This window comes from Elgaria multicarinata, chromosome 1, assembly GCF_023053635.1.
Source record: "Elgaria multicarinata webbii isolate HBS135686 ecotype San Diego chromosome 1, rElgMul1.1.pri, whole genome shotgun sequence".
In the NCBI taxonomy this organism is placed as follows: Eukaryota; Metazoa; Chordata; class Lepidosauria; order Squamata; family Anguidae; genus Elgaria; species Elgaria multicarinata.
This window is the reverse complement of record NC_086171.1, coordinates 200,004,824-200,019,078: the sequence shown is the minus strand read 5'-3', so window position 1 is coordinate 200,019,078 and position 14,255 is coordinate 200,004,824. Positions and strand designations below refer to the sequence as shown.

At 41.1% G+C, this 14,255-nt stretch overlaps 1 protein-coding gene across 1 annotated transcript; it reads left to right on the top strand.

Annotated features, from left to right (window-relative positions):
• The first annotated feature begins 1,027 nt into the window (after nt 1-1,027).
• AURKA (aurora kinase A) lies at nt 1,028-14,025 on the top strand. Its single transcript, XM_063146410.1, has 8 exons — nt 1,028-1,142; nt 3,079-3,334; nt 4,916-5,024; nt 6,347-6,538; nt 8,064-8,202; nt 10,330-10,478; nt 13,031-13,205; nt 13,798-14,025. The coding sequence occupies exons 1-8, from the start codon at nt 1,089-1,091 to the stop codon at nt 13,996-13,998; spliced, it is 1,275 nt and encodes a 424-aa protein (XP_063002480.1). The 5' UTR covers nt 1,028-1,088; the 3' UTR covers nt 13,999-14,025.
• Nucleotides 14,026-14,255: the final 230 nt, after the last annotated feature.

Below are 14,255 nucleotides of genomic sequence, written 5' to 3'. Positions count from 1 at the left end.
ATTTGAAATATTAGGGCAGACAGGAGCTGAAGTTAAATTTTTCAAGTTGTTGGTTAGAAGCTGGGAGTTATTTAGACATGCTGGCAGGAAAATGTTGGGAGTTGTAGGTGTTTTTTCCTGTCTAAACATGCATAGGATTAGGCCCTTAGAGAACCATGTGAACAGATAAAGAACTTATATTTCATGGTCATATATCAAGAGAGTGACCCTGTTCAGACGACGCACTAAGTCACAGTGGTTAAGCATTTTGAGCTAAACATTATGGCTTAGCGTGTCATGTGAAGCATGGCTTAGTGTGTTGTGTGAACCATTCCTAACCTTGGTGGCTTCATAACCGCAGTTTAAACATGCTCACTAACAGTTTGCTGCAAAAGGGCCAACAGCCTAACCATGGCTTAGCGTGTTGTCTGAACAGGCCCAGTGAGCATAACAGACTTATAAAATGTGGGGAAAGTGTGCTTTCACAGGGCCCAACTTGAGGCTATATGTCTTAAGCCAGTGTTGATAACTTTGGGTGCAGTTTATCTGTCCCTGAATTGAAACCGAAAGGTCATTTCACTCCTAATGTACACATGTATGTATTCTCAATATCATCTACATGCAACTGTAAGTCTAACCTAGTTAAGAATGCTGCTTCTTTGTCTGTCAGGCCATAGGGTAGAACTGCTTTCTGAGCAAAAAAGAGCATTTCAGGAGTTTTCCCATATTTGTCAGGTGTCGTGTGAGCTGAATTGGGAATTTCTTACTGTTCCTTACTATTTCTCTTGAGCTGATGTTGCTAGCCAATTATCAGTGAGGATTAATGCTGTGTGGGGCCTTGCTTCTCTGACAGGCATAGGGTGGAGAATTCATCCAGTGTGATGACTTATCTCTTGAAGACACAATATTTTTGTAAACTGCCCAGAGAGCTCTGGCTATGGGGTGGTATATAAATGTAATAAATAAATAAATGAATATTTGAGAATCATTGGCCTAAGCTGTAGAAATGATAGCCTCAAATTTCCAAAGGGGGTGTTGGGATATAAATAACTAAAGTGTTGCATGCCACACAGGGTAAGTGACCAAATTTCATGTCTTTCTAGGCAATAATGGACAAAACTGGTAAAGAAAATCTGAATAGGCACCCATGTCATAATGTTAAGGTAAAGTGATTTGCAGATAAAGTGATTTCTTGCAAATATTGTATAGAGTGTAAATATTTTGTCAATCATAACAATGACAATTCTCACTTAGATATTTCAGCATGAGGTTACTAGTACTGATATCTCTTTCGTAGTGCTGAATGAATAATTATCTTGCAGAGTAATGTCCCTCAACTTTTTAAAGCCCTGAACAGATGCAATGCTAAGCATGGTTTCTTCTTAGGAGAATGAGCCACAGAGGGCCTTGCCTCAATCCTTGGGTAGATTGAAAGGTAGTACCTGCAAGTTGGATAGAAGTGTTGCAGACTGGCCTGCCCCAATAAGCCAGGACTTCCCTGTCACATCCAGACTTTGGAAGCTATGGTTTATCTAGTTGTGGCTAGTTCAGACAAACTAGGATCTGCAACCTCTTGGCCTACTGCACTTGATAATGTTATGCAATTGTGGGTTGAGCTGGGTGATCTCTTGGGGTACCTTCCAACACTCTGTTTCTGTGCTTGTAAGAAGGGGCTGTTAAAATGGTTAAACCTGATGGACAAGTTTAACCTGCCAGTTTTCCTTATGCTATGGAAATTAGCTGATGGCTGTATTAAATCGCATGGAATACCTCTTCTCCTCCTTCCCAAGAAATGTGGTAATCCAGATCTGTGTGTAAGAATTAAATAAAAGATAAGACTCTCAGTTTTGGGGGGAGACAGATTTAAAATAAAAGACAAGATAGCTGAGTGACTTCCTGTAAGGTTCTGAATATCCTGGCTGCCCCTTAGAAATCTGATGGAGGGCAGATCAGTAAAATTTGGAGAGTTGGGGAGCAATCCTAGGCATTGGAAGTGCCGAAGGAAGTGAGGCAGGTGGCTACTAGGAGGAGGGCTTTCTCTGCTGTGGCACCCCGGCTGTGGAACAAGCTACCCAGAGAGGTTCACTTAGCGCCTACATTGTTTTCCTTTTGTCGCCAGCTGAAGACTTTTTTATTTTCTCAGTATTTTAACACCTAATTTAACTTAAATTTAAATTCTGCTGTTTTAATCTAATATTTTAACCTATTTCTTCGATTCTAAGATGCACTTTTTTCCCCATATAAACATCTCTAAAAATGGGGTGCGTCTTAGAATCGCGGGTGTGTCTTAGGGGTTTTTTTTCTGTTGGTGGTACTGAAATTAGTGTGTGTCTTACAATCGATGGCGTCTTACAATTGAAGAAATATGGTATATCAATTTTTGCTGTGTGTTTTTATCCTGGTCGTGCTTTTTATATTGTATTTTGTATTTGTGTTTTTAAATTGTTGGTTGTTTTATTATGCTGTTCATGGTTTTAATTTTTGTGAACCGCCCAGAGAGCTTTGGCTATTGGGCGGTATAGAAATGAAATGAAATGAAATAAATAAATAAATAAATTGTCTGAGGGGCCATAGGATATTGTGGATTCTCCCCCTCCGAGGTTGGAAATGGTGCTCTGACCTCGGAAAGGCGTTGGAGATCTCCCTAGCCCCCTCACAACTGGGGCAGAAACGTCTGCACCAGCTGCCCTCCAAAGTTGGATGAGGAGTGTAATGGTGTATGGGAAGAGACCATAGAGGCCAGGATACGAGCTGCCCTGAGACTCTTCCAGGCTCCTTCCCTCCCCCTTAGAAGCACCATCTCTAGGTGATGGTGAAAAATGCAGGGCCAGGAGCACATGAAGGCGAAGATTGCCTCTGCCACTCTGCATTGGATGATTGGAAGCCTCTGAGTTCAGGTGCTTCGGATCATTGGGGGTGCAATCGATAGCATTGCATCCTTACTCTGAATCTCCACCTATGACAATAAGCCTCCAAAAATCTCATTCCAAAGTAAACTAAACCTGGGTAAGCACTGGAAGCCCTAAACCCTTTCATGGCTTGGAGAAGTGGTGTGCACGTAACAATATTTATAGGTGTGCTTTTTTAAAAAACAAACAGGCAGCTGTTTCAGATGGTCCCAAACGAGGTTCTGCCACTCAGAAGCGGACACCTGGATGTGGCGTTCAACCGCAGCGTGTTCTAATTGCTTCAAATGTTCCTCAGCGAGTGCCTATTCAGTCCCAGGCACAGAAACCTGTTACCAATCCAAAACGTCCCCAACATCAGCAGCGACCAACATCTCTTGTTCAGCCAACATCTAGGAGTCAAGGTCCAATTAAATCCACTGAATCCTCTCGGCAGCCGTCTGTGTCTGGTAAATAGTTGTGTTCAAATGTCTTGTGACTTTGTAGCAAATCTGTTGGTGGCTGTGTGTTCTCTCTCTCTCTCTCAGAAACACCAGGCAAGCCTCAAAATGGGATTGGAAAATTCAATGTACTTTAATGAAAGTAAATTGCCTGATGTGTTTCAGTAGATACTTCCTCAGTGACATAAGAATTTGATTTGCTAAATTATCCTAGCAAGGAATAATCTCTCTTTCTATATTTTATATACTAACATAAACTAAATGCAATATTCACATACTTTGTTTGCCCCTAAAGTGAGTGCTTTTATAAAAAATATTGTGTATTATATACAAATCATGCCAATTAAAATCTGCTTGGTCTAGTCCACAGTACACTTCACTGATAGCTTTGCATCTTTTCCTCTTTTCTGTTCATAGTAGAGCTTCTTTGCATAAAAATCATGCACATTGTGATACAAGTGTGAAATTTGGTATGGTGGCATATATGACTATGTAGATTAAAATGAAATATAGGGGCATCTCAGGAAATCATCCTAACGGCTGCCATCTTGGAAAATGGCGGCCAAAATCCAGTTTTTGCACAATAACTATTTGTAATCTGACAGAAAAGATGTCTCAGTACAAAATTAAAGAGCATAAAATTTGCTACAAAAAAGTCATTAACAATCTTTTCATAGGAGCAACCCTCATCGAGATATAAAGGTTTTATTCCTACCCATGTGTCTGAGAAGTCAACAAGATGCACTATCTCACCCTCATTCCAATCTTGCATTTTGTATTTCAAGCTTGAAACTTTCAGAGGTTTAAAATTTAAGGAAAAAACCCAAAGGTGCTGAAAACTGGTGACGTACTAATTAATTTTAGCAACGCGAAGAACTGCATGACATGCTTACAAACACTTATCTGTTTCAAGAGAGTTCAACTGTCTTATTAGCTCCATTTCACTCTGGGACATACATGATTTCAATGGCATATATTTATTTTCTCATGTACTTGCTAAGGATAAGCATCTGATAATCATTAATTACAACTTTGAAACTGCCAAATATTGTATTTGCTATTGGCTTCCGTTATTTTTTACTAAAAAACTGAGGAAATGTGGTGGTGGGGGAAATCCACCCCACATCACTACATGTAGGGTTGTATTCAATGTTCATTTAACTTTAGTCCCATTCGTTTCAATGGCCTACTCCAAATAGGAATAATATTGAGTGCAACCCTGAGATGCAGATGGTGGGCTTGTGAGAAAGCCACCATCTGCAGAAATCTGAGAAGTTTCTGACTGAGATGAGACTTGGACTAGGACCTTCCTTGCTTGTAGTTTTAGCACTCCACTAGTTCTGGAAGCAGGGAAGAATCTAAAGGTGGCAAGTAAATAGACTGTCATGCAAGCTGATTAAAATTGGAATGCTAACTGGTAGTCTCCATTGATATTTGGATATAAATGTGTATAGGTCTTCAAAATCTGTGCCATCTGTAAAGCATAAACTTCTTCAAGCCTGCTATGCAGGAAGGATATTTTAAAGCACAAACTAAAAGAAAACATAGTTTTACATAACGACTTGGTTTATTCAACTTTTCTATATGCAGAAAAAAAACCTGGAGCAGAAGGTGTATCAAACCAGGCTGAGATAAAAGGAGCGTCGGATTCAAAGAAGGAGAATAAAAGCGAATCAGATTCAAAAAGTGAGACCAAAAAGTAAGCTTTACTTCATTGTTTCTGTGGGTGAGTGACAGGGGTGGGGAGCCCCAAAACCTGTGCAAATGGAGCCATGAGGTCTGCATTTTAGACTTCATAGTCTAAAACAGTGGTTCCCAATTGGGGGTCTGCGTAACCTACCCATGGCACCATTCACCTATTAGCTCTGCAAGGTCTGCATTTTAATAAAAGAAAATACACCATCTCCCGCGCTCTGTTTTCTTCGACGGTGACGTCATGCTCGAAAGCACCTGTGTGATTTAGCGACTAGCTTCAGAGATTACTTCCCTGCACCTAATCCTGAAAACTCATGGAGAAGGAATGCTTTTGAATGTGGTGATGTACAACTAACAACTCTTATCTGCGGAAGAGCAAGATGCACTTGTTGACGTGACTTGTGATGGTTCATTGAAATCATTTTTCAAAGAATATAGACTGGACCAATTCTGGATGAAGGTTTTTCCTGATTATAAGAAGTTAGGTGAAAAAACTTTGAAACGTCTAGTTCCCTTTTGTTCCACATATCTTTGTGAACAAACATTTTTGACACTTTGTTATATGAAGAACAAGCATAGAAATCGGCTGGATGTTGATCCAGATTTGAGATTAAAAGTAGGAAATATTGAACCGGATGTGGAAGGGATTGTTCGGGACAAAAACAGGCATGATTTCTCCCAATCACATTTAGGTTTAGTAGCTGCTAGACATGTCATAATTTGTTCAATTGTAAACTAGACGTTAGTAAAATTAAATTCGTCTTTATATTCCTAACTAAATCATTGTCATTTTTGCGTGGTAAAATCACAAATTTTATGGTTTGTTTTTTAGTATCCCTAAAATCCTTTGCTTATTAGGGGCTACCCCTTATTTTCTCCAAAAATTTGCTTTGCACAGGTAACTACCATAGAGATAACAAAATTTTCAAAAGTAGGGGGTCCATGGCTTGGCATTTGAAAAACAAGGGGTCCACTGTACTTAGCTAATTGGGAACCACTGGTCTAAAATGTCAATTTAAGATGGAAATGGGAAACTGAATTAGTCACTGCTAGGTGCTGCAGGTATTGGGTTACACCTAGAATTATGAGACAAAGAAGCAATGGCTGATCCCATTTCTGAAAACATAAAGGACCACTAGATGTGTCTCTTGGCTTGGGTGAAACACACAGGTTCCTGGGTATACAGAGAGCGGAAGTAAAGAGGAACAGGTCTGCTTTTATATTAGCAAAGCTGGTGCAGTAGGTTAAAAAAAAAAGTCAATTGAATTCCAGCTAAAAAATCCTTGCTCTTGTTTAGCAATCTAAATATAGCATTATATTTTGTAGAAAACAGTGGTCTATTGATGACTTTGAAATTGGTCGACCTTTGGGAAAAGGAAAATTTGGAAGTGTGTACCTCGCTCGTGAAAAAGAGAGCAAATTTATCTTGGCTCTGAAGGTCTTGTTTAAAACACAGTTGGAAAAAGCAGGCGTGGAACATCAGCTGCGTCGAGAAGTAGAAATACAGTCTCATCTTCGGTAAAATTGATTTCAAATATTGAATGTTTTTATAGGATTTCTGTCTTAAGCTGATTTTTAAGGATAGGGTTGATGAGAAACACATCCACCAGGCCTGGGCTGTAGTGCTTCTCCCATGCTTTCAGCTGCCACAAACCTTTCAATTTTAACCCTATATCTTGAGTGAGGGGGACTCAAGCCTGCTAGGTTTATACCTGGGAGAGCAATTAGCAGGTAAACTCTCCAGTGAACTGTTTCTCTCTTAATTAAACATGCCATGCTGAAGAAATCTGGTATGCAGAGGCAGATTGTTGGGCCATTCAAACAATATAGTAAAACCTTGGTTCCTATTAAGCTTAATTGAAATTAGGATAAGGAATGAAGAAGAGATATGGATAGGTAGCTTAGCAAAGAAATAACAGCTACTCAAAGTAGCCTACACTAGAAAGACTTTTAAGAGGTTCCAAAACTTGCTTGCCTGAAGCAAGGATTGCCCAGAATAAGAAGATCATGAAAGCCTGATAAAACAAGTGACAAATTCCTTAGGAAAAGCCCCATCTTTCATCCCTTGTAGGATTAAGGGACAATATTGATAGTGGAAAGTGAATCCACCGATCAGGTGTTTGACAGGCTTGTTGTACTCAATATGTAGGCAAGGGATAGGACAGCATAGTTATCTAAAGGGAAACAGTCATTCGGTCAGAGGAGATTTTCAGAGTAATATGCATTTCCCCCAATATTCTATCTTCACATGATAGAAAAGCTTTATGATGTTAATTCGTATTATATCCACTTCTCCCATAAATTGTATTTAATTAAATGTATAATTTAAAATGGTTTGTGCTGACTACAGTTCACTGTTAAGTTACCAAACGGCGTAAAGCTACAGTTAGTGGTATGTTGGCAAATTGGTCCTTATTCACAGTGAACTCTGTTTTTAAGCTGTGTAACTTGGTAACAATCCTCAAATTCTACTGACGTGTGCAGCTTTAGGTTACAATTCCAAATCCCTGAATGTAGCTGGTATGCTCATTGTCTGCAATGGGAGGTAACTATGTTCATATTGGAGCAGGCTGTAAAATGAGCTGCTTTAAAACGTGAATGTCTACATTCTTTCAAACAGTGGCTCAAAACAGGAAAAGTGAGGGACACAAGAGGCTTATGCTATACAGCAAGCTATTTGTGGGGGAAGGGCGTTAGAAGCATTTGATACATAAGCCTATACTTAGTCCCAATAATTCACAATTGCTGGATGATGCTGTTCAAAACAACTCTCAATCGAGCATTGGCTTAACTTTCTGGTGTTCATCTTGGAACTGTCAGTCACTGCTATTTTTATAGCCTTGGTTGCTATATACACTGGAACTGGTTTGAGCCTTGGTTGCAACTGACTTGGTGGTGGTTTCAAGAGAATAGCTTCTCAAATCAATATCTGATTTCTTTAGTGGCAGGTAAACAGGAGTCAGGGAAGTATAGACAACTGTTCCTTTGTTAATAATAATAATAATAATGAATTCATTCGTTAAATATGCATATACTTTTGTAGGCATCCCAATATTCTCCGTTTATATGGCTACTTCCATGATCCTACAAGAGTCTACCTAATCCTAGAGCATGCACCACGTGGAGAAGTGTACAAAGAGCTCCAAAAGCTTAGCAAATTTGATGAGCAGCGAACTGCTACGGTATGTTGTTCTGTGAACATTCCTTAGCTCTGCAAATGTGACCTTGCTTGAAACAAGCGTTGCACATATAGGTCTGAAATTTTCCTTGGTGGCAAAGGGCATCATGGAGCGATTATTCCTTCCACTGATGGGGCAGGGCTATACTAAATAGCTTTCTTCTTTGGTCTAGGATGTCAAAAAGGTGCAGTATATAAACGTTATTTCTTATGTCTCTACTGGGGCGGAGGGGAAAATTCATAGCTTTTTCATCTAATGAACGTCCCAAAATAGACTAATTTGAGAGAGACTTCCTTGGAAGGAAGCCGTTCTGTTTAGCCCTCCTCTGGAAGTAATGGGAAGCAATACTTGTTCCAGGATGCTTTCCTTCCACTGAGGTGAATGAACTTTTATGAAAAGATTAGCTTTCCTTGGCATTGTAGTGAAACTTCCAAAATGGGGGAAATGGAATTAAATAGCTCTCCATAATCACGTATGGCCAGCCTGCAGTAGGTTTTGCCTACACCTAATTGGCACTGAAAATAGCTAAGGACCATGTTGATCCGAATGTTCTGTTCTCAATGTGAATCAGCTGAGCAGTGAAGTGGGGACATGTGATGGGATTGCTGTGATCTTATTGCATGCCTCCCCCTGCTGTCCAGATGAATTTTGTGTGAGGGCAGAATGGATGTTGTGCTGTCTTTCTTTATCCACCTCTTAAATTTAACTAAAACAATAGCCTTTTCTTTTCTGCATGCATTAAAAAGAAAAATGATGCAGCTTTCTCTGTAACTCTGCTTGGCTGTAGCATGTTTTTCCTTTTGCTAAAGTCCACAAATTTTCCAGCAAGTCTTGAGGACTCTTAAAATGAAAACAAAAGGGGGGGGGGGGAATGAGTGCTGGGCCGCAAATGAGGCTCAGTTCAGACAATACATTTCTCAACTGTGGTTTTAGAACTCCACGGTGGAGTTTTAACACCACCGTTGAGAAATGTGTTGTCTGGTGGGAAAACTCCATGCAATGGTGGAGGGTTTTTTGGGAAACACTCCATACAGAATATCCACGCTATGCAGAGGAGAGTTCCTGCACAACTGTTGTGTTGCATGTTATTTGGCAGGCACCATAGTTTTCTATTGAGTTGACTTTTCCCACCAATTACAGATTTCCTTGGCAAGAGTGGTAAAAGGAGCGAGTGCCACTCTAGGAGAGCTGCCGGGGGGGGGGGGGGGTCCAGCAGTGACTGATGGGATACCATTGGGAAAAGAAAGGATGGAGGAACTGTCGATCAGACATTGTGATGGATTTGATTCAACTCCACAGTAGCCCACAGTCACGTAACGGTGGAGTTGGAGTGTGTTGTGTGGGGAATACCTCCTAAAAACTCAGCTGTTGAGTGGAGTTGTCACACTGCATTGACTAACGTGTTGTCTGAACTGAGCCTGAGTCTCCCTTTTTCTATGTGCAAAACAAGAGAAAAGTATTGCCCACTTTGTAAACTTGACAGTGAGTAAAAGATGGGTGTGAGAGAAAGTTTGTGTATGCGCGTGAGCCTCATCCACCACCGCATGCAGCCTTCAAGTACAAAAAAAGTTTGCCCCAACTTAAATGATGCATTTGAAAAATAATCTAAATTATAGCATATGTTCAGGAGCTGAATTGATGGAGATAAATAGGAAGTAAGGATAATCGAACAGTTTGGGTAAGTATGTGAGTATTGTCAGAAGTCTGAACAATCCTAATGACAAAAAGCAATTTCATGATGAAGCTTTATTTCTCTTTATGTTATGCCCTTCATATAATAATTCAAGAGAATTCAAAACATTCAAACATCCAACAATAAAATTTAGTGTGTGTGTGTATTGGTGACTGTAAAAATGTATCTGGCTTAGTCTGTGGGTTTCTTGGCTGGTAGAAAGGAAGAGGCTTTAATTTGTGTGCAAAAGGATTTTGTCCTATAGTAAGGACTTGCTAATTATCCCAATGGTGCAACATGTGACTCGTGTGCTGAAGTATTTCCCACTATATGTCTCATGCCTTTTAGACATTTTTGACTTCAAGAACTATGCTGTAACCTACTAGTCTAATTATTACCTGTACATGCTTAGATTGAATTCTTTTTTATGTGTAAACAAATATTTGGTTCTTCTACAGTATATGACGGAACTGGCAGATGCTTTATCATATTGTCACTCAAAAAGAGTAATTCATAGAGACATAAAGCCTGAAAACTTGTTGCTGGGATCAAATGGAGAGCTAAAGATTGCTGACTTTGGGTGGTCTGTGCATGCTCCATCGTCTAGGTAAGATATATTTAATGCTCACGTTTCTGGGAGTTACATACTATGTGAAGATGCAACAAAATCAGAACTTGGCTGACTTGGGCAGGAACTGGATTCATCTTTCTGTAGGCAGTAAGCTCCGGTAAAACAGCTTAGCATTTGTCTGTGGTTCTGACAACTGAGTGGAGGGAAACTTACCTTTTTAAGAATATTTTGCATTACAAGGGGGACTTGCAGCAAAATGTTGCAATATATCCTCACCTCCTAGGAGTACTAATTTTTAGGGCTGTGCACCAGCCCCCTGAACCGCTTCACGGCCCGAACCGGAACTTTCGGATCGGGTCCGAACCAGTTTGGGCCGATCCGACCCACTCTGGAGTGGATCCTGGAGCAAGATCCGAAGAGTTGGACCGAGATTCGCCCCCCATTTTGCTCCCCTTCCCCACTTCCTTGCCTCCACGGTGGAGGCAGGTAAGTGGGGAAGGGGGGGCAAATAAGTCCCCCTCCCCCCACCACTTGCCAGACTGTGAGGGAGGCAGGTAAGCCCCCTGCCCCCTTACATGGCTTCACTGTCGTTGCTGCATGGACTGCGGGGGCGAAGCCAGGTAAGCGCCCCCCCCCCCCTACTTGCCTCCAGCGGCTTCTTCAACTGAGTCCCAGGCCTCAAAGCAGAAACAGGCTGCGGCCTGTTTCCGCTTTGAGGCCTGGGCCTCAGTTGAAGCTGCTGCCAGACTGTGAGGGAGGGAGGTAAGCTCTCCTCTGCCCTTGCCCCCTTACCTGGCTCTGCCGCTGTCGCCGCACAGACTGCGCTGCCACCACCAGGTAAGCCCCCCTCCCCCACACTTACCTGTGTTCGGAGCTCTGGATCAAGGCCAAGAGATCTGTGTTGTCTCGATCCGCATCGTCTTGATCCGCAGTTCACCCAACCTGATTCGGCTCGGTCTTTGGCAGAGGCGAATCAGGCTGCTCTGCTTCCGCTTCTGCAAAACGGAGCGGAGCACAGCCGTACTAATTTTCAGGGTGGCAGCCAGCCATATCCTCTGGGGTTCTATATACTGCAAAGAGCTAAAGCGGAGCTTTCTACTTGCCCACCCCCACTCTGTTTTTCTTTTCCAACTGACACTACGCTTTCCATGGATACATAGCATGCTCGATCTGCATCAGGCTGTTTTGGACGTGTTACAACATCTGCTGGCTGACATTTCTGCACTACATATGTGCAACCCGAACATACGTGCGAGGGATCTTTTAATTTTGAGTTGCCACAACCCACTTGAAAGTAAGCATCTCCTGGCATTAGTGAACTTAGGAGGACAGAGATAAAGAATATTAAAGTCCTCTAAGCATTAAAACAAGAAAACTCAAGCAACATTTTACAAATGTTTAAATGAGAATTCAAGCCCAAAATATCATAGGCACTAACAGTCTTAGCAAGCAGGTGTGAAACAGTAATGAGAAAGCAGTGTGCAGTTTCAAAGAAAATTTGGGAAGGGGGAAAGCAGAGAGGGGAGTAAGTCTAATGAAAAGAGGTTGGGGGTAATGATCCTTGTAGAGAAGTATGGTGGGTGGGGGAAGACAGTTCGAAGATGGATGTGGATTTGGGAAATGAGTGTGTGTGTTTTTGGTGGAATCAAGGAGGGGACAGTTAACGCGGAAAAAATATGGGTAAAAGGAACTGCAGCCAGGAGTTTTGCCACTATGGAACCTAAGTGATTTTGGTGGGAACCTTATTGCGGTCAATATTTCCCTGAAACAAAGCTTGATGAAAGATGAAAAGCCTAAAAATGAATGCAATGAAGATTCCCCTACTGTGTGATTAAAATGCCGAAAGGTGTTAAAAACATGCTAGTCAGAAATAACAGTGACTGTGATTGAGCTTCCGTGTAAGCCAGGAAAAAGTGGCTTAAAGTGATTGTATTCCTTGGGTATATTGCAATAAGTGATATGGAGGGAAGAGGATGGGAATAAGCCCAGGAAACAAAGGAGTTTGCCAGAGGTGATGCAAAAGTTATCCTGCCTGCAGTGCAAACCTTGGAAGTGACAAGTTAAGTTGCTGCCTCTGGAATGGCAGGCTTTTTCCTTGGGCCTTTCCCTGAAGCTGAAATTGGAGCCCCTTCCTCTCCGTTTGGTTCCAACGTTATATTACACTTGAGAACACATTATTCAGGGTGAAATATTGTTTTAAAACTTTTATAAACCTCTGGGTTTTTTTAAAGCCTGTTGATACCTGTCTCTTGTTTCTCATTGGCCCTGTTTTAGCTTTAATCCAGTTGGTACTTACTACATAGGTTTGTTACTATTTAGATTATTGTTACCAATGAAATCTTGCTACAATGGTCAGGAGTATAAATGCTGAATTTAGTTATCCAGCAAGGAGTTGTTGGTTGAACTAGAAACCTACTTAACACTGTAATCCTCTATTGGTGGATAAAATGCATTAGAAGCATGCTCAAGATGAATCATGCTGATCTAGATTAAGCATATGGGGAAATATTCCAGTACCTCCATCAGCTTTGAGCACTCTTTCTAGTTTAATGACGTTTAGTTTGGTGGCTCACGTTTTCACATTCTAGGAGGTCAACTTTATGTGGTACCCTTGATTACTTGCCACCTGAAATGATTGAAGGAAGAACACATGATGAAAAGGTGGACCTGTGGAGCCTTGGTGTCTTGTGTTATGAATTTCTAGTGGGCAAGCCTCCTTTTGAAGCAGAAACTTACCAGGAAACGTATAGAGCCATTTCAAAGGTGAGTTGAATTATAATGTGGCTTGGTGTTCGTGTTTTTGTGCTTGCATGATTATTTCATTGCACAGAAATAATGATCAACTGGCTGTTATGGATGTTTCAAGTTTTGAGATGCCTAGTATCATTGCCTTTAGAAACTTCCTGACCCTATCAAGGAATTAGAATTTGTATTTGCAAAATGTGTTGTTTTAATTTCTTGCCAGCTGGCAAATCCCCTATTAGTTCACATTATTATTATTAGCATTTTTATACTGCCCATCAGCCGAAGCTCTTTGGAATGCTACTTTCTACTGGGATGTTAGTGTTTACCCCAACTTGCCTTCCCACTTGGATTCCACAGCTGGAAAGCAACCTAGGGCAGACTAGATTGTATAGCAAGGTGTATGTTTCTCTGAGCTAGCCAAAGAAATGGAGGGTTCAGAGAGAGCTTGTTATATAAGGATTTCAGGGAGAAGCAGCTATAGGATAAAAACTAGTGAGTAATTAAGGTTATGGGTATTTACTGCAGGATGGAACAATGTAATGTTTATGAAGCATGAATACAGGCATTATGTATTGTACTGACTAAGAGTGACTATTTCTTTGGTTTAAAGGTAGAGTACAAATTTCCTCCTTTTGTAACAGAGGGAGCTCGGGATCTGATTTCAAAGCTCCTGAAGCATAATGCATACCACAGGCTGCCACTGGAAGATGTGCTCAAACATCCGTGGGTTACAGCAAATTCTACAAAATCTCCTAAGCACAGAATGGCTGAAGCTGCTGCAACCACTACTGCCGCCAAAATTCAATCATAGCATGATGAACACTGTAGCATTGCAGTTTGCGGTTAAAAAAAATGGTTGCTTTGACAACTGTTGTAATGCAGTCAATAACAGACTGCGTGAAATTGGACAAAAAAGACACAGTTCAGGAATATCTATTCTTTACTTGAAGTCCTCTTGCACATGATCCAAATACCCTGAGCCATCAAGGGCTTCTCAACAATGTGGATGTTATACCTGTGTTGGTCCTTCTAGCTGCTTGCTAGCAACATGAAACTGAGTCACGGCAT

Bases quoted from the DNA above. Each gene is read 5' to 3' on its own strand.
- AURKA (XM_063146410.1), top strand. From the start codon at position 1,089: ATGGACAAAACTGGTAAAGAAAATCTGAATAGGCACCCATGTCATAAT. The intron at 3,335-4,915 runs GTAAATAGTTGT...TTCTATATGCAG, and splicing joins TCGGCAGCCGTCTGTGTCTG to AAAAAAAACCTGGAGCAGAA. The intron at 10,479-13,030 runs GTAAGATATATT...TTCACATTCTAG, and splicing joins GTGCATGCTCCATCGTCTAG to GAGGTCAACTTTATGTGGTA.